Genomic DNA, 23,987 nt, shown 5'->3' with positions numbered 1-23,987 from the left:
CCCTTCAGATCGCACTATATTTGCGCCGCAAATTGCTGGAAATTCAAATTGACAACGGTCTTCTTCTTCTTAGGCAGTCCCTCGGGAACCGAGGATGACTTGCTTCCACATTAAAAATGAGTTCTCAGATGACTGATGAGTCCAATGCGGGACCTACAGTCTCTGTCACAGGTGGGGCAGACGGTGGTTGAAGGGGCGGGTGGGTGGGATGCTTGGGTTGACGTGCACTCCTTGCACTGCCTGCGCTTGGCTTCCGCTTGCTCCCGGCGAAGAGACTCGAGGTGTTCGGCGCCTTCCCGGATGCTTCTCCTCCACTTTGTGCGGTCTTGGGCCAGGAATTCCCAGGTGTCGGTGGGGACGTTACACTTTTTCAAGGAGGCTTTGAGGGTGTCCTTGAAGTGTTTCCTCTGCCCACCTGGGGCTCTCTTGCCGTGTCGGAGCTCCGAATAGAATGCTTGTTTTGGGAGTCTCGTATCAGGCATGCGGACGATGTGACCCATCCATCGGAGCTGATCGAGCGTGGTCAAAGCTTCGATGCTGGGGATGTTGGGCTGAGCGAGAACACTGACATTGGTGCGCCTATCCTGCCAGTCGATTTGCAGGATCGTGCGGAGGCAGCGGTGGTGGTACCTCTCCATTGCTTTGAGGTGCCTGCTGTACATGGTCCATGTCTCTGAGGCATACAGCAGGGTGGGTATCACTGCTGCTCTGTAGACCATGAGCTTAGTGCCGGGTTTGAGGTCCTGGTCTTCAAACACTCTCTTCCTCAGGTGACCGAAGGCTGCACTGGCACACTGAAGGTGGTGTTGGACTTCGTCGTCGACGTCTGCCCTTTTTGACAGTAGGCTCCCAAGGTATGGAAAGTGGTCCACATTGTCCAAGGCCTTGTCATGGATTTTGATAATCGGGGGGCAGTACTGTGTGGCAGGGGCAGGTTGGTAGAGGACATTTGTCTTACGGATGTTTAGTGTAAGGCCCAAATTCAAATTGACAACGGTGCAGTGATGTCAACATCGCATCTGGGACCTTATGAACGTCGTGCCCAATGACTTATCTCCTTAACGAATGAAACAAAAGGATAGAGAATGGTGGAGAAGAAAATAGGGCACATTAGAGTCAAATTAGAGACCGAAAGAGAAATAAAGAGAGGGAAGTGAAAGAGTGGATTAAAAGAGCAAGAAAAAAGAGATAGGAAAAGTAGGGGAGTGTGAGTTACATTCAGATTAATCTTTTTTTGTCTATGTATTTTATACTCATCAAATTGAGTGGGGAAATGGAATATTTTTCCTTTTTCCTCTCATTTTCAGTATCAAAAATTCCCAGGGTAGATATTAGCATGGCCTGATACAAAGTGAAGCCCCATCCCAAGAAAGGAATAGAAGGATATGCTGATAGGGTTAGATGAAGTAGGGTGGGAGGAGGCTCTTGTGGAGCATAAATGGCATATGCCTGTTTGGCAGAATGACCTGTTTCTATGCTGTAAATTCTATGTAATCTATGTAAACAACGTAAGAAAAAAATTCAAAAGAATAAGCAGAAGAAGAGGACATTGTAACTCAGTTGTGTTTGGGAATTAGTGTATTGGTTTTGAGAAGTTATGAGTGAATGGCAGGGTAGGTGTGTGAAATATACAAACATTCTTGAGCCATGAAGTATTGAATCAACTGGGGCGATTTTCTCAGCCCGAGGAGGCGGATTTGGAGGCGGGTAAGGCAGGAAAAACGGAAAAAATAAGAGCAGGTTTGGAACCTGCCTCCAACCTGCCTCCGCGGGATTTTGCCAGTGCCGGTTTTGCAAGGCGGGAAACGGTCCCACCTCCAGCTGGCCAGAGAGCTTGTTAAGGGCCTTAAATGATCGCTAAGGGCCTCTCTAATCCTATTTTGAGAGGCCCTCGTCATTTTTCAACATTTCTAGCATGTTTCACGCCCCTCTTAAACCACGTCAGCTAAACCTGGCGGGTTCATAAGTGGGTGGCCCCCTCACCACTGCAGCTCCACCATTAAAACAGAGCTTGCATCAGGGATTAGTTGCAGGTGCCAGAACTTTGCTTAAAAAGGTCTTTCCGCACTTTTAGCAGGCCTTCCGAAGTCGGAGGTGCTGCAGGTTCTCTCTATCTGTGGGACCTCCTTGGAAGACCCTCTCCCCGCTTGGAATGAACGCTTCCCCAACGGACCCATCTGCAAGCAGCATGGGAACCATTCATTTCCTTTCACCATGGACCTCAGATTCGGATGAGGAGCATCCACGGCAGCAGCAGAACCAGGCAGCTCAGCAGCAACAGCAGCAGGAGCCCCAACCTCCTGCTCAGCCACCTGATGCTGCACAGGGCAGAAGGCGGCAGCGCATCGAGGCACCTCGCTGCAGGAGATACCCCCGACAGAGGATTTACAGACAGAGGATGAGCTACCTCAACATGAGTGAACAGCAGTGCCAAAGGAGTCTGAGACTTTCGCAAGAGCTTGTCCGAGAAATCTGCGGACTGCTGCAGTAAGACCTGGTGCCCGGAGGAAGGGGTGGGCACCCCTTACCAGTGGCTGTCAAAGTCACCACCGCACTCAACTTTTTTGCCTCAGGCTCCTTCCAGGGATCATCAGCAGGCATCAGCGGCATCTCCCAGTCGGCCGCCCACAGTTGCATCATGCAGGTTACCGATGCCCTTTTAGCAAAGGCCCACAATTTCATCCAGTTCTCAAGGGATCAAGCAAGTATAACCGCATGTGCGGCTGGCTTTGCAAATATGGCAGGCATGCCAATGGTGCAGGGCGTCATAGACTGCACACATGTGGCCCTTAGGGCACCCCATCACAACCCAGCTATCTTTGTCAACCGCAAGGGCTTCCACTCCCTCAACGTACAGCTGCTGTGTAACCACAAGAAGGAGTTTTTGCATGTTTGTGCAAAGGCCTGTGGTAGTTGCCATGAATCTTTCATCCTGCGGAACTCTAGTGTTCCTCTGCTTTTCAATCCACCAAACCAACTTAACGGATGGCTCCTTGGTGACAAAGGCTACCCCCTGAAGAAGTGGCTAATGATGCCGATGAGGAGGCCAACTAACGAGGCTGAAGAGCGCTACAACGCCAGCCACACATCGACCAGGTCCATCATCGAGCAAACCATTGGGTTGTTGGAGATGCGCTTCTGATGCCTTGACCGATCAGGTGGAGCCCTGCAGTATATACCATTAAGGGTCTCCAGAATGGTCGTGGTCTGCTGTGCACTGCACAACATGGCACAGCGTCTTGGCTTGCAGCTTCCTGATGAGCAAGAGGCTCAGTTCCAGGCCTCCTCAGATGAGGATTAAGATGAGGAAGAGGAGAATGAGGAGGCTGAGGAGGAGGAGGACCTGGAGGAGGAGCAGGAGGAGGAGAGAGCGCCGGTCTTTTGACCAGCAGCAGCGGCAGCTTGCGAGCACATGGCTGCCCAAGGTGCAAGGGATGAACTTATCCTGGCCAGATTTGCATAGGTTGCCCATGTTGGCACATGTCCATGGCTCCATCTTGAGACATCATTGACAATGGACATGACTCTCTGGCCTCCTTTCCCTCAAGCCACCACCCTCACAACACAAATGTCGCGATGCCCGCAATGTGGAGCTGCCTAAGGCGAAAGAACAGATGCCATGACACCAACATTTTGCCATCAAATCATTGTAATGCTTTCCAACATGGATGGCATTTCATCAATACACATAAACATTCTCCCAATCTGCACACAGATCTGGAGATTATATCCCTTGCCAGCTGCATCCACACAGCCTTGGTTTCTTTGGGAGGCCTCTTCCTCCCAGATGAGTGGAAGAGCACCTCCCTGCTAGCTGTCACCCCCTCAAACAAGATTTGCAGTGCCTCATCCGAGAGCATCGGGGAGGCCCTTGCCTTGGAATTGGACATAGTGGTTTTTCATAAGATGTTGTAGGTGGTGCAGCATTGACAGAAATCCAGTAGAGTGATCCAAGGCAGCAAGCAACCCTTAAAATATGCTGGAAAAGTGACGTCAGCAGAGGCGAAACACTAATTGACCAAGGGCAACCCACACCTCTGAAATCAACTGGCCAATTTGGCGAAAATCGCAATTTTTTGAAACCTATCAGTGGAGGCGGATTTGGAACCCACCCAAACTGAAACCCGCCTCCAACCCGCCTCCAGTGGGAAAATCGCCCCCAACATGATCATAATGGTGAACAGTGGAACTGCTTTCATAGTAACATAGTAATGACCTGTTGGACCGAATGGCCTGTTTCTGTGATGTAAATACTTTGTAATACAAATTGCTAGATGATAAAAGACTAAGATCTATCTAGTTTGCCTTGTACCATCCTAATAGTTACATGATACAACTAACAGGTGTGTGGATTGCTTGGCTGGCACAAAAATACTGCCAAGATAGATTTAAAATGTTTTTACAAAGCCTCTAGCAACAATTTACTACCTGTAGGAGTGAGACTCCACAGACTTATTGTTCCCTTTCTGGGCTTCCGGTGATATATCAGAACCATAAATCACATCATTAACTGAGTCCATGACATGAATTACCAGCTCTAAATGGCTGTGACAAGATTAATTTGCATTAACGACGTAAATCCAACAATTACAAGACACGCAATGAACTTCCATTCATATTTCAAACCAAAAAGCAACAGTATAAGTAAGTTGAATAATTTTCTTATGAAATTTGCAATTTTTAAAATCTCTCTGTTATGTTAGAAACCTTATTCTCAACACTAAGTGCTGACTGTACTAAATACTTTTACTATCTCAGGTGTTGGCTGAAAAGACGTTTCAAAAAGTATTTTGCGCGATTTCATTGGATCCTGTTCTTCTATTTGTTGCTGACATTGATTGGTAGTTTTCATACATCTCTCAGTAGTGCCTCACTGGCAGTTTTCATTCCTATTTTTGATTGGTAAGTTCCCTACCTATTTGTTTATGATTTGTTACAATTTTATGCATATGAAATTTTAACCATTCCGTAGGGTTGCCTATGCTCTAGGATTGTTCTGGAGTCTCCAGGAATGAAACATTAATCTCCTGGACACAGCTGCAAGCAACTCAGGAGAAAAATCACACGGCATTAAACAAATGGTCTTTTTTTTCCATTTTCTTTGAACACTTTTGTTTATTAGTTAATGAAATATTGGAGATTGGGATAAGAGGTTGTTTGACTGTGCGGGGCGGTTGGAGGTCATGTGATGAGGCCTCCAAGTATATATCCAACCGAAGTTGGTAACCCTGTCAATCAAGTGTAGGTGTGAACCCAGCAATTTGTATGTGTACGAATGTGACACCTGAAGTGTGATGGACAAATGATGAACTAGATTCAAAATATGTATGTAGAGTTACTGGACAATGCTATTATGATATCAAGCTTTTCCCCAACGCTTACTCTACTGTTCACAGCTAGAGTGCAGTTTTTATTAGCAGAATAAGCCTGTTATGAAGTAAAATAACTTATTCAGTTCCGTGTCTGCCCATGCTTAACAATTAGCACCTAATGATGGTGCACCCTTTAACTGGAGAACATGTGGGATTCCCATTACATTCTCTCATCACCTGTCATTCCACGAATGTTGTTTCTGCCCCCTCCTCCACTCCAGCCTTGGTAAAGACTGAGAAATATGTCAAATTCATTTTTAAAACTTGACAAAGGCCGAAATAAATATTTGTCCTCCTATGCAACCACTTGCCTTTAAATCCCTTTTGGCTAGATTTTCTGTTTTTCTCCATTAGAGTTGCACCCTGCACAAGGCCAAAGCTGCATCGACAACAATGAATTTTTTAATTTTTTTATTTGTTCATGGGATGTGGGCATCACTGGCAAGGGCAGCATTTATTGCCAATCCCTAATTGCCCTCAAGAAGGTGGTGGTGAGCCACCTTCCTGAACCACAGAGGGCAGTTAAGAGTCAACCACATTGCTGTAGGTCTGCTGGAGTCACATATAGGCCAGACCAGGTAAGGACAGTAGATTTCCTTTCACTGAAGGACATTAGTGAACCAACAATCTGGTAGTTTCATGATACTAGTTTTAAATTCCAAATTTATTTAATTGAATTTAAATTCCCCAGCTGCCTGTGGTGGGATTTGAATTCCCAGTTTTACTGGATCATTAGTCCAGGCCTCTGAGATTACTAGCCCAGTGACATTACCACTATGCTATCATACCTAATTGTTTAAATAGGCTGAAGCTGAAGCTGAAGCAGAAAATTGGGGACAGTCATTTCACTGTGCTGCTTGCTGACTAGCTTTGCTCCAAGAATGTGGCACAGCCTCAAATGTGTTGCTAACAGAACATTGGCCCTTAATGATGTTGCTTCAGCCCCATAAACCCAGTGCCTACTGAGCTTCACTGTCAAACCTAGTGCCCACTGAGCCACCCCACCTCCTGCTTTATTTAAACCACCAGCCTAAGAAAAATCTGACTCTTGTAATATATACTGCTATTTAAATGTGCATAAGAACAAGCACGCATTCATATAGCACCAGGACATCCCAAAACACTTTGTAGCCAAATAAATACTTTTGAAGTGTATTCACTATTGTAACGTAGGGAAATGTGGCACACAGCAGGGTCCCAGAAACAACAAAGCGATAAATGATTAGATAATCATTTGGTCGAGGAATAAATGTTGGACAGGACAACTGTCTAAGAATCTCTATTTGCAAGTGCCATGTGATCTATAATATATAGCTTGATCCAACCAAGCATGTAAACTTCACACAATTCAACAAACACCTAAACAAAATAAGGACAAGTCAGACTTAATATTAATGCCTGTGCGCATCACATCTTCTGTCTGCATAAATACAACTCTGATGTCACAGAGGCTGTGACGGGTACATACTAACCTATACATTTTCTTAACATGAGCAAAAGTCCCATCCTACTTTCAAAGTATGTTGCACAAAATAGAAGAAAATGGCCCTGTACATAATGTAACCTACCCAACTTACTGTCTCCTGGGCCCCTTCCCCTTTGTAGCTACACAATGACACATCATATTGAAGTGCCCACAGGCAGCCCCCTCCCCAACTCTCACAACATCTCATTACTTTGGGTTGAATTACAATCATCCCCAAATCAAGTCATCGTGGAGGTTAGTCCAAGAGCAAATCTCCAAAAACATATGATTATAAGTTACCTAAGTGTAGAACGGGGTTAGATTTCAAGAGCTACATCTTGTTGCAGTGTTGGCTACCTCTGGAACAGGTTGCCAGCACGTGCAATGAGTGAAGACATGCTGCAACCATTCAACAGAGAGCTGGACGACTTCCTGAGCATAACCAATACAGCTACATATAGAAGGCAGGTGGGTGTTGGGGGATGTGTTTTCAGTCACCGTGGTCTCCTGGAACTTGTTTGATTGCTTCAGGGGGACGCAGAGGAATTTCTAAGCTTTTTCTCCCCAGATTGACCTACGGTTTTGTATCTGTTTGTTTTGCCTCTCCTAGGAGATTGCATGGTGAGGGGAGAGTGGCTGGGGGTTATGACGTGTAGAAGTTACACCATGAGAGTATAAGATAGTCTCGATGGGCCAGCTGATCCTTTCCTGCCCTTCATTTTTGTATCTTCATAAATTACAGTTCAGCCAAATCAACACCAGGCAAGAGAATTGTGGGTAAGTTTCTCTTGAGGACACACTCGCTGCCATAGTGTTTTTTTATTATTCGCTTATGGGATGTAGGCATCGCTGGCAAGGCCAGCATTTATTGCCCATCCCTAGTTGCCCTTGAGAAGGTGGAGGTGAGCTGCCTTCTTGAACCGCTGCAGTCCGTGTGGTGAGGGTACTCCCACAGTGCTGTTAGGGAGGGAGTTCCAGGATTTTGACTCAGTGACGATGAAGGATCGGCGATATACTTCTAAGTCAGGATGGTGTGTGACTTGGAGGGGAACTTGGAGGTGGTGGTGTTCCCATGTGCCTGCTGCCCTTGTCCTTCTGTAACATGAATGCTGTATATCTTAAAATAAATAATTGGAACGGTAGCATAGTGGTTAATTAAATACATTTGGAATGAAAAAGCTAGTATCAGTAATGGTGGCCATGAAAGCAAAGGTACACCCAGCCCAGTCAACCCTGCCAAGTCCTCCTCACTAACATCTAACAAACTGGGAGAGCTGTCCCACAGACTTGTCAAGCAACAGCCTGACATAGTCATATTCACAGAATGATACCTTTCAGCCAATGTCCTAGACTCCTCCATCACCATCCCTGGGTATGTCCTGTCCCACCGGCAGGACAGACCCACCAGAGGTGGCGGCACAGTGGTATACAGTTGGGAAGGAGTGGCCCTGGGAGTCCTCAACATTGAATCTGGATCCCATGAAGTCTCATGGCATTAGGTTAAACATGGACAAGGAAACATCCTACTAATTACCACCGACCGCCCTCCCTCAGCTGATGAATCAGTACTCCTCCATGTTCAACATCACTTACAAGAAGCACTCTGAGGGTAGCAAGGGCACAGAATGTACTCTGGGTGGGGGACTTTAATGTCCATCACCAAGAGTGGCTCCGTAGCACCACTACTGACCAAACTGACCGAGTCCTGAAGGACAAAGCTGCCAGACTGGGCCAGCGGCAGATGGTAAGAGAACCAACACAAGGGAAAAACCTACTTGTCGCAGATGCATCTTTCCATGACAGTATCGGTAGGAGTGATCACCGCACAGTCCTTGTGGAGATGAAGTCCCTTGGCACTACTACCCTGATAAATGGGATAGATTCAGAACAGATGTAACGGCTCAAAACTGGGCTACATGCATGCTAACCAGTAGAAGCAGCATACTATAGACAGAGCTAAAGCAATCACACAACCAACGGATCAGATCAAAGCTCTGCAGCCCTGCCAGGTCCAGTCATGAATGGTGGTGGACAATTTAACAACTAACTCCATGAACATCCCCATCCTCAATGATGGCGGAGCCCGGCATGTGAGTGCAAAAGACAAGGCTGAAGCGTTTGCAACCACCTTCAGCTAAAAGTGCCGAGTGGATGATGCATCTCAGCCTCCTCCTGAGGTCCTGAGCCAGTCTTCAGCCAATTCGATTCACTCCATGTGATATCAAGAAACGGCTGAGCGCACTGGATACAGCAAAGACTATGGGCCCCGACAACATCCTGGCTGTCGTGCTGAAGACTTGTGCTCCAGAACTAGCCGCGCCTCTAGCCAATCTGTTCCAGTACAGCTACAACACTGGCACCTACCCGACAAAGTGGAAAATTGCCCAGGTATGTCCTGTCCACAAAATGCAGGACAAATCCAATCCGGCCAATTACCGCCCCATCAGTCTACTCTCAATCGTCAGCAAAGTGATGGAAGCAACGTTCCCACTAAGCTGCGCGGCTGCACTACTGCGCAGTGGTCTGAAGGTCCCGCACAGGCCACTCACACGCTTTTCACTGTAAATAACCATGCATGTGCGAAAAACTAAATGGGCCGCGCAGCCAGGTAAAGGGCCCGTGCACCAAAAAAGAATTACATGGAAGATTAAATGGAAGGTGTCGTCGCCATGCTATTAAATGGCACTTACTCACCAATAACCTGCTCACCAATGCCCAGTTTGTGTTGCCAGGACTACTCAGCTCCAGACCCCATTACAGCATTTGTCCAAACATGGACAAAAGAGCTGAAATCTAGAGATGAGGGGAGAGTGACTGCCCTTGACATCAAGGCAGCATTTGACCGAGTTTGGCATCAAGGAGCCCTAGTAAAAGTCAATGGGAATCAGGGGGAAAACTCTCCACTGGCTGGAGTCATACCTAGCACAAAGAAGGATGGTTGTGGTTGCTGAAGGTCAATCATCTCAGCCCCAGGACATCAATGCAGGAGTTCCTCAGGGCAGTGTCCTAGGCCCAACCATCTTCAGCTGCTTCATCAATGACCTTCCCTCCATCATAAGGTCAGAAGTGGGGAAGTTCGCTGATGATTGCACAGTGTTCAGTTCCATTTGCAACTCCTCAGATAATGAAGCAGTTCATGCCTGCATGCAGCAAGACCTGTACAACATTCAGGCTTGTGCTGATAAGTGGCAAGTAACATTCGCGCCACGCAAGTTCCAGGCAATGACCATCTCCAACAAGAGATAGTCTAGCCACCTCCCCTTGACATTCAATGGCATTACCATCATTGAATCACCCACCATCAACACCTGGGGCTCACCATTGACCAGAAACTTAACTGGACCAGCCAGATAAATAATATGGTTACAAGAGCAGGTCAGAGGCTGGGTATTCTGCGGCGACTCACCTCCTGACTCCCCAAAGCCTTTCCACCATCTACAAGGCACAAGTCAGGAGTGTGATGGGATATTCTCCATTTGCCTGGATGAGTGCAGCTCCAACAACACTCAAGAAGCTCGACACCATCCAGGACAAAGCAGCCCACTTGATTGGCACCCCATCCATCACCTTAAACATTCACTCCCTCCACCACCGGTGCACTGTGGCTGTAGTGTGTACCATCTACAATATGCACTGCAGCAACTCACCAAGGCTTCTTCGACAGCACCTCCCAAACCCGCGACCTCTACCACCTAGAAGGACAAGGGCAGCAGGCACTTAGGAACACCACCACCTGCAAGTTCCCCTCCAAGTCACACACCATCCTGACTTGGAAATATATCACCGTTCCTTCATCGTCGCTGGGTCAAAATCCTGGAACTCCCTCCCTAACAGCACTGTGGTAGTACCTTCACCACAAGGACTGCGGTTCAAGAAGGCAGCTCACCACCACCTTCTCAAGGGCAATTAGGGATGGGCAATAAATGTTGGCCTTGCCAGCGACACCCACATCCCATGAACGAATAAAAAAAAATCCTTGAATATTAACTTTGCACGATGGTTCACTTCTGACCTTTCTTGGAGTCTCTCTGTCCTGTCTATAATCTCTGATCACTACCCAATGGATCAAGATTGGCTGAAGAATACTTCAAAAATTGCTTGTGTCAGACAAAGTTTAAGCATGTATCTCTTAAACTCAATTAGAACTGCGAATGAAACATGTAATCAAACAAAACCAATTGATGTCTGTATTAGAATTGAATGTCTTGGGCCCTCCCTTGGGTACCTGTCATGGATATACCATCTATATAATGGGAAATTGTGGGGCAGAAATTGGTAGGCATTGCATCCATTTTAGGGCGTAAAAAGGGGCACAAAGCATACCAATTTAGCAGTGAGACTGCCTATGCCCAATCTGCGTAGGCGATGTTCCCACTGCTAAATTCATGGGGCCTTTTCTTTGACTCCCAGGTGAATGCCTAAAACAGGCATTAGTCTCCTTAACTATGTTAATTAGGGTTAAATTAGTCACCGATTTCCATCGATCATCAGGCCCTCTCGGTTCGGGTGCGTGCTTACCGTGGAGACCCAGACCAAAATCTGCCCCGTGACTCAAACAAGTTGGATCATTTTCTGTGAGTGAACCTTATTTTTAAATCTCATATAAGAACATAGAACATAAGAAATAGGAGCAGGAGTAGGCCATACGTCCCCTCGAGCCTGCTCCGCCATTCAATAAGATCATGGCTGATCTTCGACCTCAACTCCACATTCCCGCCCGATCCCCATGTCCCCATTTGTATCATGACAGAAAGAAAGAAACCAATGCCATCACAGAACAGTTCTTTAAAGTGGATAATGATTGTTATAGGAATGTAGGAAAGATTCTCTTTGAAAGATGGGTCTGCACTAAAAATTAAATTACTTTTTTTTTAATGTGCTGATATTGGAGGAGTCTGTTCTGTATCAGAAAATTAGTGGTTTGTTGACTGAAACTTTTCTCTGTGTGGCAGCAAATGTACAATTATTGATAAACATCTACCATCATACTTCACGTCTGAAAGTAGAATTCTCTACCTTTATACCTAGAACATCGAGTTATATCGAGTCTACAGCACAGAAACAGGCCATTCGGACCAACTGGTCTATGCCAGCATTTATGCTCCACACGAGCCTCCTCCCACCCATCTTCATCTCACCCTATCAGCATACTCTTCTATTCCTTTCTCCCTCATGTGCTTATCTAGCTTTCCCTTCTACGCTTTTTGCCTCAACTACACTTTGTGGTAGCGCATTACACAGTCTTACCACTTTCTGGGTAAAGAAGTTTCTCTTGAATTCCCTGTTGGATTTATTAGTGACTGTCTTATAATTATGGCCTATGCTCCCTGTAATTTTTTTGGCCTTGCGCGGCCCCTTTAAGGGACTGTGAGGGATATTCAAAATACTGCGCATGCGCGCTTTTTACATTAAAATACTGGCAAGCCAGCTGCGCAGGTTCCCTGGAGCAGTGGGCCTTACAGGGAACACTGTTTATGACCCCTAGTTTTTGACTCCCCCCGCAAGTGGAAACATCGGGCTGGATTTTCACTGAGGAGTCAGATAGGAGGCGGGACTACAACTTTCGGGGTTGTAGTCCCGCCTCCATCGAGTTCTAGCCAACCCACGCGATTTTGACTTGATTGACCTTGTTGAGCCCGCCCAGCAGGCCAATTAAGGGCCACCCGGCAACAGGTGACGTCACAGATTGATATTTCATCTGTCAAGACCTTTTGACAGATTAAATATCAGCGTTTCACAGCTGTTTGAAGCTGTCAAACACTGCCAATCTGTATTCTAAGTTAATTCCTTCCTCTCAGGATGATTTAGAGATCTCCCCGGAACAGAAAGCTGAATGCTGCAATTTTTGACAGCTGGTGGCCATTCTGCTTTCTGTGCTGGTGAGATGAGGGACTCCAGAGACCTGAAGGGAGGAAGGCTGTAAAGGTAAGTAAAGATATGTAAAACTTCTTTAAACACTTTACACACACCAAACACACTTACCTTTGCACTCATGCACCCATCACTCACCTGAACACCGGACATCTCGACCCCTCCAAGTCCTTCATCCCGACGGTCCACCTCTTCTAACTTGGCGTGGTTTGGAGCCATTGGGAATCCCACACTTCAACATTAAAAATAGAGATTAGGCTAAAAACTGCCTGTTAACTACCTGTTAACAGGCAGTTAATTGGCACTAATCCCCTTCCTGCCTCGGGGAGGCGGGTCCCAGTGCGGGGCGGGTACCCTCCTCCTTTGAAGCTGGCATGGAGGCGGGTTGGGGGCGGGATGGGTCAGGACCCCCGATTTCGGGATTTTAACCCCCCACACGCCTCCAATGAAAATCCAGCCCATCTTCTCTATGTCTACCCTATCGAACCCCTTCATCATTTTAAAGACCTCTATCAGGTCACCTTTCAGCCTTCTCTTTTCTAGAGAAAAGAGCCCCAGCCTGTTCGGGCTTTCCCGATAGTTATAACCTCTCAGTTCTGGTATCATCCTTGTAAATCTTTTTTGCACCTTCCCCTTCCACAAAGTCTCTATATCATTTTTATAATATGGAGACCAAAACTGTGCACAGTACTGCAAGTGTGATCTAACCAAGGTTCTATACAAGTTTAACATAACTTCTCTGCTTTTCAATTCTATCCCCCTAGAAATGAACCCCAGTGCTTAATAGCCTTATTAACCTACGTTGCTACTTTTAGTGATTTGTGCATCTGTACCCCCAGGTTCCTTTGTTCCTCTATAGATATGTGAAGAGAAAAAGATTGGTGAAGTCAAGCATAGGTCCCTTGCAGTCAGAATCAGGGGAATTTATAATGGGGAACAAAGAAATGGCAGACCAATTAAATACATATTTTGGTTCTGTCTTCACAAAGGAGGACACAAGTAACCTCCCAGAGATGCCGGGGAACATAGGGTCTGATGAAAGGAAGGAACTGAAAGAAATCAGTATTTGTAGGGAAATGGTGATAGGGAAATTGATGGGATTGAAGGCCGATAAATCCCCAGGGTACTTAAGGAAGTGGCCCTAGAAATAGTAGATGCATTGTTGGTCATCTTCCAAAATTCTATAGACTCTGGAACAGTTCCCATGGATTGGAGGGTAGTTAATGTAACCCCACTATTTAAAAAAGGTGGTAGAGAGAAAACGGGGAATTATAGACCGGTAAGTCTGACATCGGTAGTGGGGAAAATGCTAGAGTCCATTATAAAAGATGTAATAGCAGAGAACTTGGAAAACAGTGACAGGATCGGACAAAGTCAACATGGATTTACAAAAGGTAAATCGTGCTTGACTAATCTACTGGAATTTTTTGAGGATGTAACTGGTAGAATAGATAAGGGAGAACCAGTGGATGTGGTGTATTTGGACTTTCAGAAGGCTTTCGATAAGGCCCCGCATAAGAGATTAGCGTGTAAAGTTAAAGCACATGGGATTGGGGGTAAGGTACTGACTTGGATAGAGAACTGGTTGGCAGACAGGAAGCAAAGAGTTGGAATAAATGGGTCTTTTTCTGAGAGGCAGGCAGTGACTAGTGGGGTACCGCAGGGATCGGTGCTAGGACCCCAGCTATTCACAATATATATTAATTATCTAGATGAGGGAACTAGATGTAATATCTCCAAGTTTGCAGACGACACAAAGCTGGGTGGACGTGTGTGCTGTGAGGAGGATGCCGAGAAACTCCAGTATGATTTGGACAGGTTGGGTGATTGGGCAGATGCATGGCAGATGCAGTATAATGTGGATAAATGCGAGGTTATCCACTTTGGTGGCAAAAAAAGGAAGGCAGATTATTATCTGAACGGCAATAGATTGGGAAAAGGGGAAGTGCAACGAGACCTGGGTGTCCTTGTGCACCAGTCGCTGAAGGTAAGCATGCAGGTGTAGCAGGCGGTTAAGAAGACAAATGGTATGTTGGCCTTCATAGCGAGAGGATTCAAGTACAGGAGCAAGGATGTCTTGCTGCAGTTGTACAGGGCCTTGATGAGACCACATCTTGAGTATTGTGTGCAGTTTTGGTCGCCTTATCTGAGGAAGGATGTTCTTGCCATGGAGGGAGTGCAGCAAAGATTCACCAGACTGATACCTGGGATGGCAGGAATGACGTATGATTATGGCAGGCCTGGACAGGCTGAATTCAGAGAGAATGTTTCCAATGGCCGGGGAGCACAGAACCAGGGGCCACAGTCTAAAAATAGCGGGCAAATCATTTAAAACAGAGATGAGGAAGAACTTCTTCACTCAAAGAGTGGTGAGCCTGTGGAATTCCCTGCCACAGAGGGCTGTGAAGGCTAATTCAATAAATATTTTCAAGAGAGAATTGGATATATTTCTGAAGGCTAAGGGGATTAAGGGTTACGGAGAAAAGGCGGGGACGGGGTACTGAACTGGTAAGATCAGCTATGATCTCAGACGAAGATCAGCCATGATCTCATTGAATGGCGGAGCAGGCTCGAAGGGCCGAATGGCCTACTCCTGTTCCTATCTCTATGTAGGAGAGATTGGGTCGATTGGGCTTATATTCGCTGGAGTTCAGAAGAATGAGAAGGGATCTCATTGAAATTTATAAAATTCTAACAGGACTAGACAGACTAGATGCAGGAAGGATGTTCCCGATGGCGGGGGAGTCCAGAACCAGGGGTCACAGTCTAAGGATAAGGGGTAAGCCATTTAGGACTGAGATGAGGAGGAATTTCTTCACCCAGAGAGTGGTGAACCTGTGGAATTCTCTACCACAGAAGGCAGTGGAGGCCAATTCATTAAATATATTCAAGAAGGAGTTAGATATATTTCTTAAGGCTAAAGGGATCAAGGGATATGGGGGGAAAGCAGGGACAGGGTACTGAATTTGGATGATCAGCCATGATCTCATTGAATGGCGGAACAGGCTCGAGGGGCCGAATGGCCTACTCCTGCTCCTATCTTCTATGTTCCTATGTTTCTATGATCAGCATCTGAAAGGGAAATATACGTTAATGTTTTGGGTATTCATCAGAACTGGTCAGTTCTGATGATGGTCAGTTCATCCAAAGCACTGACCTATATTTTCCTTATAGATGCCGAGCGGTTTGCTATACATTTTGGTTTCTTACTCCATATGTATCAACGGCTTTGCAATAGGATTACCACCTTTTGCCAGGTCCAAAAACCAGCCAGGGACAGAATAGGGATGGGTACAGGGTGTAATCATGGGCCATGGCTTGATATCTGCAGTCTTCTTTGCAGGTGACGAAAATCCATTAGAAAGGCCTCCACATTAGAAGAGAAAAAAATGGAAAATTTGGACTTCTATTTTAAGAAGCATAATTTTGGTATCCAGTTTATACTTGAGAAATTTCTTGTTAGTCCATTCAAAAACCTGCCCAGTCAAAACCACACAGGTGGCAATTCTAGTATCATAAAGATCTCACTCACTCACTCCTAATATTTCCCCAATGTTGCAGGTCTATTGATCCAGAATGAATATTGCCCAAGCTTATGCTTAGCAAAATGTAGAATAGCAAACAGGCTGCTTTTCAGATACAATTGAAAGGCAAAAAACATAAAGCGTGAATATTCATACCCTAAGTTCAGAACAAAGTTTTAAATACTGGTACTAACCCACTGTTCAGGGAGATTGCTAACAGCTCGGTAACACTGGACAGCAGATAATCTAAAGACAAAGGAAAAGGCTTCCTCACTGTAAACATAAGAATCAATAAACTCTAATAGCTGTCAGCAGCACATTATCTAAGAATCAGAGGTTGGACTAGGAAGCCATCTCTTCTCTGGTTGGAGGACATAAGAACATAAGAATTAGGAGCAAGAGTAGGCCCTTCGAGCCTGCTCCGCCATTCAATAAGATCAAGGCTGTTCTTCGACCTCAACTCCACTTTCCCACCTGATCCCCGTGTCCCTTAATTCCCCTAGAGTCCAAAATCTATCTCTCTCAGCCTTGACTACACTCAACGACTCAGCCCTATCGGGCAGAGAATTCCAAAGATTCACAACCCTCTGAGTGAAGAAATTCCTCCTCATCTCAGTCTTAAATGGCCGACCCCTTATCCTGAGACTATGCCCCCTAGTTCGAGACACTCCAGCCAGGGGAAACAACCACTCAGCATCTAGCCTGTCAATTCCCCATAGAATCATAAATGTTTCAATTAGATCACCTCTCATTTTTCTAAACTCCAGAGAGTAGAGGCCCAATCTACTCAATCTCTCCTCATAGGACAGCCCTCTCATCCCAGGGATCAATCTAGTGAACCTTCGTTGCACTATCACTAAGGCATGTATGTCCTATCTCAGATAAGGAGACCAAAACTGTGCACAGTACTCCAGGTGTGGTCTCACCAAAGCCCTGTACAATTGTAGTAAGACTTCCTTAACCTTGTACTCCAACCCCCTTGTAATATAGACCAACATGCCATTTGCCTTCCTAATTGCTTGCTACAGCTCTGAAGTATTCTTCCCTGAGGCAGCTAAGAAAGAAAAAGAAATGAAAGATGAAAGCAAAAATTTGTTATCTTTGCCATCTCTCTCCTCCCTCCCTCCCTGTCATGGTCATGGGAGGTGTGCCTACCCAAGACTTCCTCGAGCCATAATACCAATATCATCACCTTAGGTGACTGCTGTTATATTTATGTTACATATGCCATAACTATAATTACTTTATTAAGTTCATTCAATGATGCAGGATATTCCATTGTGAGCTGGTTCCAGTTACATTGCTTGTCTACTGCCTCGTGATGTACGTTTGAGTATATAAATATTTGCAAGTCTTTTACATTAGTCCATTTGTGAAATTAAAAATGAGCTTTTATAACAACTGTTTTAATGTGCTTATTAAAGGAATTATTAAAAGAAAAAAATTCCAGTGATGTGATGACATAATTTCCATGAAGCATAAAAGTTATTTCCTGGCGATGACAGCAAGGTGTGTGGCATAATAACTTGTCTCAACATCTCATTTCCCAATGAAAATCAATCAGGTGCCATACTGCACTAGAGTATTTATCTCAGTTCTTCTATTGAAAATTCAATAGTTCATACAGGTGAGAGAACAGATGTCTTTGTGTATCACTGAATATAACCAAATTCAAAAGTATTAGTCTCCTCTCACACACACTTGCGTAGAAAGCTGCATAGCTCATGAGCATGGCTCTTTGTAATGAATTATATTTTTTGTTATGGCTGAATTTATTTCTAACATTATTCTAATTCTAGTGATGGCTTTATGATACAAGTGGCAGAATGGTAAGGGATAAACATAGAGAGCTGTATGGAAGGAGCTAATGATGTAGCACATGCAAAAGACACTAGCCAGGAACAATAAGGAAATCCTCCCAGCCAAGATGTTAATTAACCAGTGCTTATCATTGCCATACATACACATAACAGCGTTTTACAATCATTCAATTAGTTGTATTTTTCCCCTTTAACCAGAACTCATGGAGTAAAAACATTATATATTTCACAAGTATTTTATTTCAATAAGTAGACCACAAAGGATAATTTAGTAATATCAAATAAATATTTCACAAACTGTGTTTATGCTGATATTTACTGATCTTAATATTCATGACTACTAAACAGTAAGCTGTACAAAATATGTTTACTAGACTTCTTCATAGATACACATGAAATTCAGGTTTTAAACGGTCTAACAAAATGAATTACAAATGTCTTCAGAAAGAAAAGAATGAACTTGCACTTATATAGCACCTTTCATGATCTCGGGACATCCCAAAAAGCTTCACAGCCAACAAACTACTCTTGAAGTGTAATCACTGCCATGATGTAGGGAAACACAGCAACCAAATTGCACACACGGTCTCACAAGCAGCAATGAGATAAATAACCAGATAATCTGTTTTTTAGTGGTAATGGTTGAGGGATAAATGTTGGCCAGGACACAAGGAGAACTCCCCTGCTCCTCTCCAACAGTGCCATGGAATCTTTTATGTCCATGATGTAAGAAAACTACTAGGCACTTGGTATTAAACAAAGCTTTAATCAACTGTTTTTCAACATGGAGATCTAGTTATGTCCTTCACTAGTTCCTGTAAAAGAATGTCCTGAGCAAGCTGGGCCCATGCCCGAGTATTTATACTCTCCCTGGACAGCGCCACCAGCAGGCCGCCCAGTATCATTTCATAAGTCATTTCCACATGAATGACAAGATTCATGTCAGTCCATTTAAGAGGGCAGACTGTAAAGAAAGCACCTAGCAACAGTGTAGCACTCCTTCACTGCTGTATTGAAGTGCTAGCCTAGATTTTGCACTTAAATCTCTGGCTTGAGCCCACAACCTTCTGACTTGGAGGCGAGGACATTACCCCTGCGCCATGACTGATACTACTATTGTCAATTCTTTATGCTGTGCACTGTGAGACAGGTGCTCCATTCACCAATAGCTTTAACAGCAGATGCATTTAGGTCCAACTGAAGAAGGACAGAGATTTATTCATTAATAATACTTGGCAAGTGCCCCAGAGATAATAATAGTCAGAATGGGATAACTATTTGCTTCAGAAATAACATGTAATATATATTAAGATATTTAAAAATACAAATTAATTTATTAAATAAAAGTAAACACCAGCCTCATTATAATAGTCCTCAGAGGCTAACCAATCCTCGCTCTATAACAATGTGCATACCGTTGACAATGTATGCGAACTCAGCACAAAATCTAACAGAATAAAGTACAGTGGTATAACAGGTAAAGTGCTATAACTGAGAGCTTTATAATGAGGGTGGAAGTCTGAAGAACTCAACAAATGCATTAATTTAATATGTAAATATAAAAATGAAATATTAGGTGTTCATTCCTTATCCAACTATTTCTTGGTCCTCGGCATCTTCTATTGTCACATTCTTCCTGCTGCACACTGAGACAGCGCTCAGTTCTGGTGAGACTGGGCCATCCAATGGATGAGAAAATCCACTTCACCAATGGCTTTAACTGCAGCTGCGTTAAGATCCAGCTGAAGAAGAGAAGAAATGTATTAATTAATAATAGCTGGCAAGAGCCCCATGGATAATAGTCAGAGAGAGATAACTATTTTCTTTCTATGTCTTTTGTTCTATCAAGACCTAGCCACCCTCCTCCGCAGGGAGTACCAGATAGCATTGGCCGTAGACCATGGTCCAATAAGTGTTGCTTTCTGATTGGTTGTGGGGTACTCTGACAGCCCTTTCTCCCATCCCCACTGAAGTGCACACTCATATGCAGTCTAGCTCGCCATCTAGTGGCTCGGAGGAGAACAGGTGCATCATGGCTGGGGAGGGCAAATAACTTTCAGTTTGGGTTTAGCATTTAGAATTTGTCGTTGCCCACATGCTCTCTATTGAAGTCAAAGCTGACTTAAACTTCAGGCTATGGTGGATTGAAGAATGCTAGATGCAAGTATAGCTGTAACACTATATAAAGGGAATATTTTCATTCTTACAGAAGTGAATTGGAAAGTGTGTCAGCTTACATTTTCAAAGGCATTCTGAATCTCCTCCATCCTGACTTTGGATTCTCCTCCACAATGGCACTTCAGCTGTGCGTTCTGTCCAATAGAAAAAAAAAGTGAGACAGGGACTCACACCCTACAGTGTTCAAAGAACCATTCTGAACACGCAAATAGTCATTGTTAAATCAACACACATGCTAATCACTTTTAATTCTGGCATGTGACTGATAAATGGCATACTACTTAACCTATTTGCTGATTATTTCAAAAATAGTTACTGCAGAACAGACATTTAACTTAAAAATACACTATATCGCAAGCATGACATACACATAAATACATTTTTACACTGTAATTGTTAAAAAGCTCTTCAGAGCCATCTAGAACATAAAATGAAAACTTGCATTTATATAGCATCTTATCAACTCTCAGAAACATCTCACAGGACTTTGCATCTAATATATTTGATTGTTGTATGTAGGCAAATCAATAATTACTACTCTAATAATTATATTTATTATATTGTTAGATAAAGGTGACTATAATATTGGTGATTTATAGCTTGACATTATGAACTAATGTGGTCTACTCATACTTTCATCCTGTGCTATAGGCTGCCACTATCCTGTATTTACTGCTCTCAGACCAGTGTCTGTATAATGCAGTGCACAGCCAGCACACTGAATTAAACTTCTGGTTGTACCTCACTGCAGTTCACACCGAGCTCAGTGACAAAGAAACTCTTCATCATATATATAACTGGACATGTCCACTGAACTCTGCATCCCTGACAGCTAAAGTTATGAGAGAGCAGCCAAGAGTGACAATTCTCTATTAACATTAAAAAGACTCCATATTAAGTTTATAATGTTCCCAAGTGATATAATGCATTGACTGGGAACTTTAAAAATGTGATTTGAACTACACCCAGTGCAAAGCTGGAGCACAGTGAAACTATCTAATAGAGGAAGTCTCACAACTCCCAGCTTCAGTGTACTCAGGTGTCAGATTAGAGCACAATGCTTGAGTTACAATGGCCCAGAAATTCGGGTCGGGGACTTCCCGCGGGTGCAAGCCTCCGACCTGCACTTACCTAGCACGCCGGCCGTTGTGCTGTGGGCCTGCGTGGGATTCCGATCCTGGGCCTCCTCCAACTGCCGGCGCGCAGTGTTTGCGTATCCCAGGGGCGCAGTTAGTTCGAAGCGTCCCCTGGGATCACGTGGGCCATGGGGAGCCAATGGTAGCAGGGAATCTGTATTCATAGATTTAACAGGAAGAGCTGTCAAATCTATGAATACAATTCAGCCCCAAAACATAACTAAAACTTCAAATACATTTTTTTTAAATCACATTTTAAAAATAACTATAAATTACATTAAATAACTATTTTAAACAACAATTTAAATTTTTGAAAAAATTAATTACAGTTTCTAACGGGGCTAAAAATAAACTTACCTTTCTTTAAAGTATTTAAAAATAATAAACCTGTGGAAAAAATGTTTTAATTTTACTTAATTCACCACTTACCTTGTTAAAAGCAGGCCTTGCGACTGCTTTTTAAAAGCGTAGCTGCTGGAGACTTACCCTCCCGGAAAAACCTGGAAAAAAAACGGAAGTTCCAGGCGTACGCGCTGCTTCTCCAGCGCACGCGTTCGACCTGTGAACCCCTTCCCTAAAGGGAGCGGAAGTTCCGGTTTCCTGCGCATGCGCAGTGCATGCACGAAACCGGCATTTTCGTTGGGCCTACACATGAGTACACAGCGCGTACTCACCCATGGGGACCTGACATTCTGGCCCAATGTCTCTTTTGCAGCAACATGTGTCCGAAAGTGTTTTGGATTGACACAAAAATAGTAGTAAAAAGGGAGCTGTAATCAACTGGCACAGCAATGTAAATATTAAAGCACTGGCACCCCCATTCAAAGGATCCAGTAACACAAGCAATGTTGGTAGAGCAATGATCCTGGAAACGGGTGCAAATCTAGCAGTGGGCAAAGTTTGGCAACAGTCTATTGCAAAGGCAGCATCTCAAATAGTCAAAGACTCCAATCCTTGTCACTTACACATTGCCGGAGATCTCTCTTGATGCTGAGAAAGGAGTTGGCCAAACTACTGGTCCTCCTCTCGATAAGGGAGCTGGATGGGGTGTGGTGTTTGAAGACAGTCTCCACGTAGAATCTCAACATATGGCGCAGAAAACAGCAGCTCTCCTCTGCCTGGAAATGAGAGCACAGACAGTCTGGGGAACGGATTAGGTGAAAAAGTGGGTTCATTTACAACATTGCCTTTCTAGAGGAACTAAATTTTACATAGAAATATAGAAAAATAGGAGCAGGAGTAGGCCATTCGGCCCTTTGAGCCTGCTCCGCCATTCAATGTGATCATGGCTGATCCTCTATCTCAATACCATATTCCCGCTCTCTCCCCATATCCCTTGATGCCTTTTGTGTTGAGAAATCTATCTATCTCCTCCTTAAATATATTCAGTGACTTGGCCTCTACAGCCTTCTGTGGTAGAGAATTCCACAGGTTCACCACCCTCTGAGTGAAGAAATTTCTCCTCATCTCAGTCCTAAATGTCCTACCCCGTATCCTGAGATTGTGACCCCTCGTTCTAGACCCCCCAGCCAGGGGAACATCCTCCCTGCATCCAGTCTGTCTAGCCCTGTCAGAATTTTATACGTTTCAATGAGATCCCCTCTCATTCTTCTAAACTCTAGTGAATACAGGCCTAGTCGACCCAATCTCTCCTCATACGACAGCCCTGCCATCCCAGCAGGAAATTACTTATTAATTTAAATGTATAAGTTCCTTAAATAACTCCTTAGCAGCTCCAGCATCATAAAAACAGTGATTTTACTACCTGTTTTCTTAATCAAATTATTCAACAAGCAGATACAAAAACCTAGTTGGCTACAGAAATATTTATTGATAAGGTAAGAAGCAGGATTATATTGATGCCCACAAACTATCTGAGGACCAATGTTATTTTTTCAAAAGCATCAATTAAATTACATTTATAATACAACTATTGTGAGATTATCAAATGGAAAACATGCAACTTTGCATCAAAAAGCACACAATAAATCCTCTGACACAATGGAGTACCTGAATGCCATGAAATATAGCTTCAGTCAGAAGCCTGATGTCGGTGATGGCATCTTCCGCTTGCTGTCAAAACAAAACATTGTTTTATTACATATACACACATCAAATAATTTTTCATTCAAAAGCCAAGAATAAAAGGGGTGTCTGAGCGTTTTCCTTACTATAATCTGCTTGATTTCTGAGAAGTATTCTCTGATTTCTTGTAAGTTCGCCATCAGGGAGCATCGCCCAAAATGCAGCCTTCTAGTTTCAGCAGCGAGAGGCTGGCAGACGCTAACTGAAATAGCCAGGCAGAAAAAAGCACCGAAACCTTTCATCATTGCAGGCAGCACCTTCTAAAATAACCTGGAATGGGAAAAAAAAACCTGTGGTGTCTTTAGATATTAAACATTTCATCAAAATAAAATCAATCTTATTCAGTTTGTAGAAAATGCATTCAACTCATTGAAAATAGTAACCTAGTAATGCTTTGAGCAGGAGAATACCAATGGTCCATTTAACCTACCATGCCAAACCGTCCATCAGTTACCTTACTGTGCTCATTGCTACTTTTCTTCAGAGGGATCAGCCAATTCTTTTGAAAAACCTGCCCTGGTTTTCTATTGTACAAT

General features: G+C 44.1%; 1 protein-coding gene across 1 annotated transcript; it reads right to left on the bottom strand.

Annotated features, from left to right (window-relative positions):
• Window positions 1–19,710: 19,710 nt before the first annotated feature.
• Window positions 19,711–23,696, bottom strand: LOC147105155 (interleukin-20-like). Its single transcript, XM_086011753.1, has 5 exons — window positions 23,538–23,696; window positions 23,377–23,439; window positions 22,332–22,484; window positions 20,290–20,364; window positions 19,711–19,794 (listed from the first exon to the last, which is right to left on the bottom strand). The coding sequence occupies exons 1-5, from the start codon at window positions 23,694–23,696 to the stop codon at window positions 19,711–19,713; spliced, it is 534 nt and encodes a 177-aa protein (XP_085867879.1).
• Window positions 23,697–23,987: the final 291 nt, after the last annotated feature.

The sequence above is a fragment of the Somniosus microcephalus genome, chromosome 18, assembly GCF_052327205.1.
Source record: "Somniosus microcephalus isolate GS21.2 chromosome 18, FLI_Smic_1.0, whole genome shotgun sequence".
NCBI lineage: Eukaryota > Metazoa > Chordata > Chondrichthyes > Squaliformes > Somniosidae > Somniosus > Somniosus microcephalus.
This window is presented reverse-complemented; position numbering and strand designations above follow the sequence as displayed.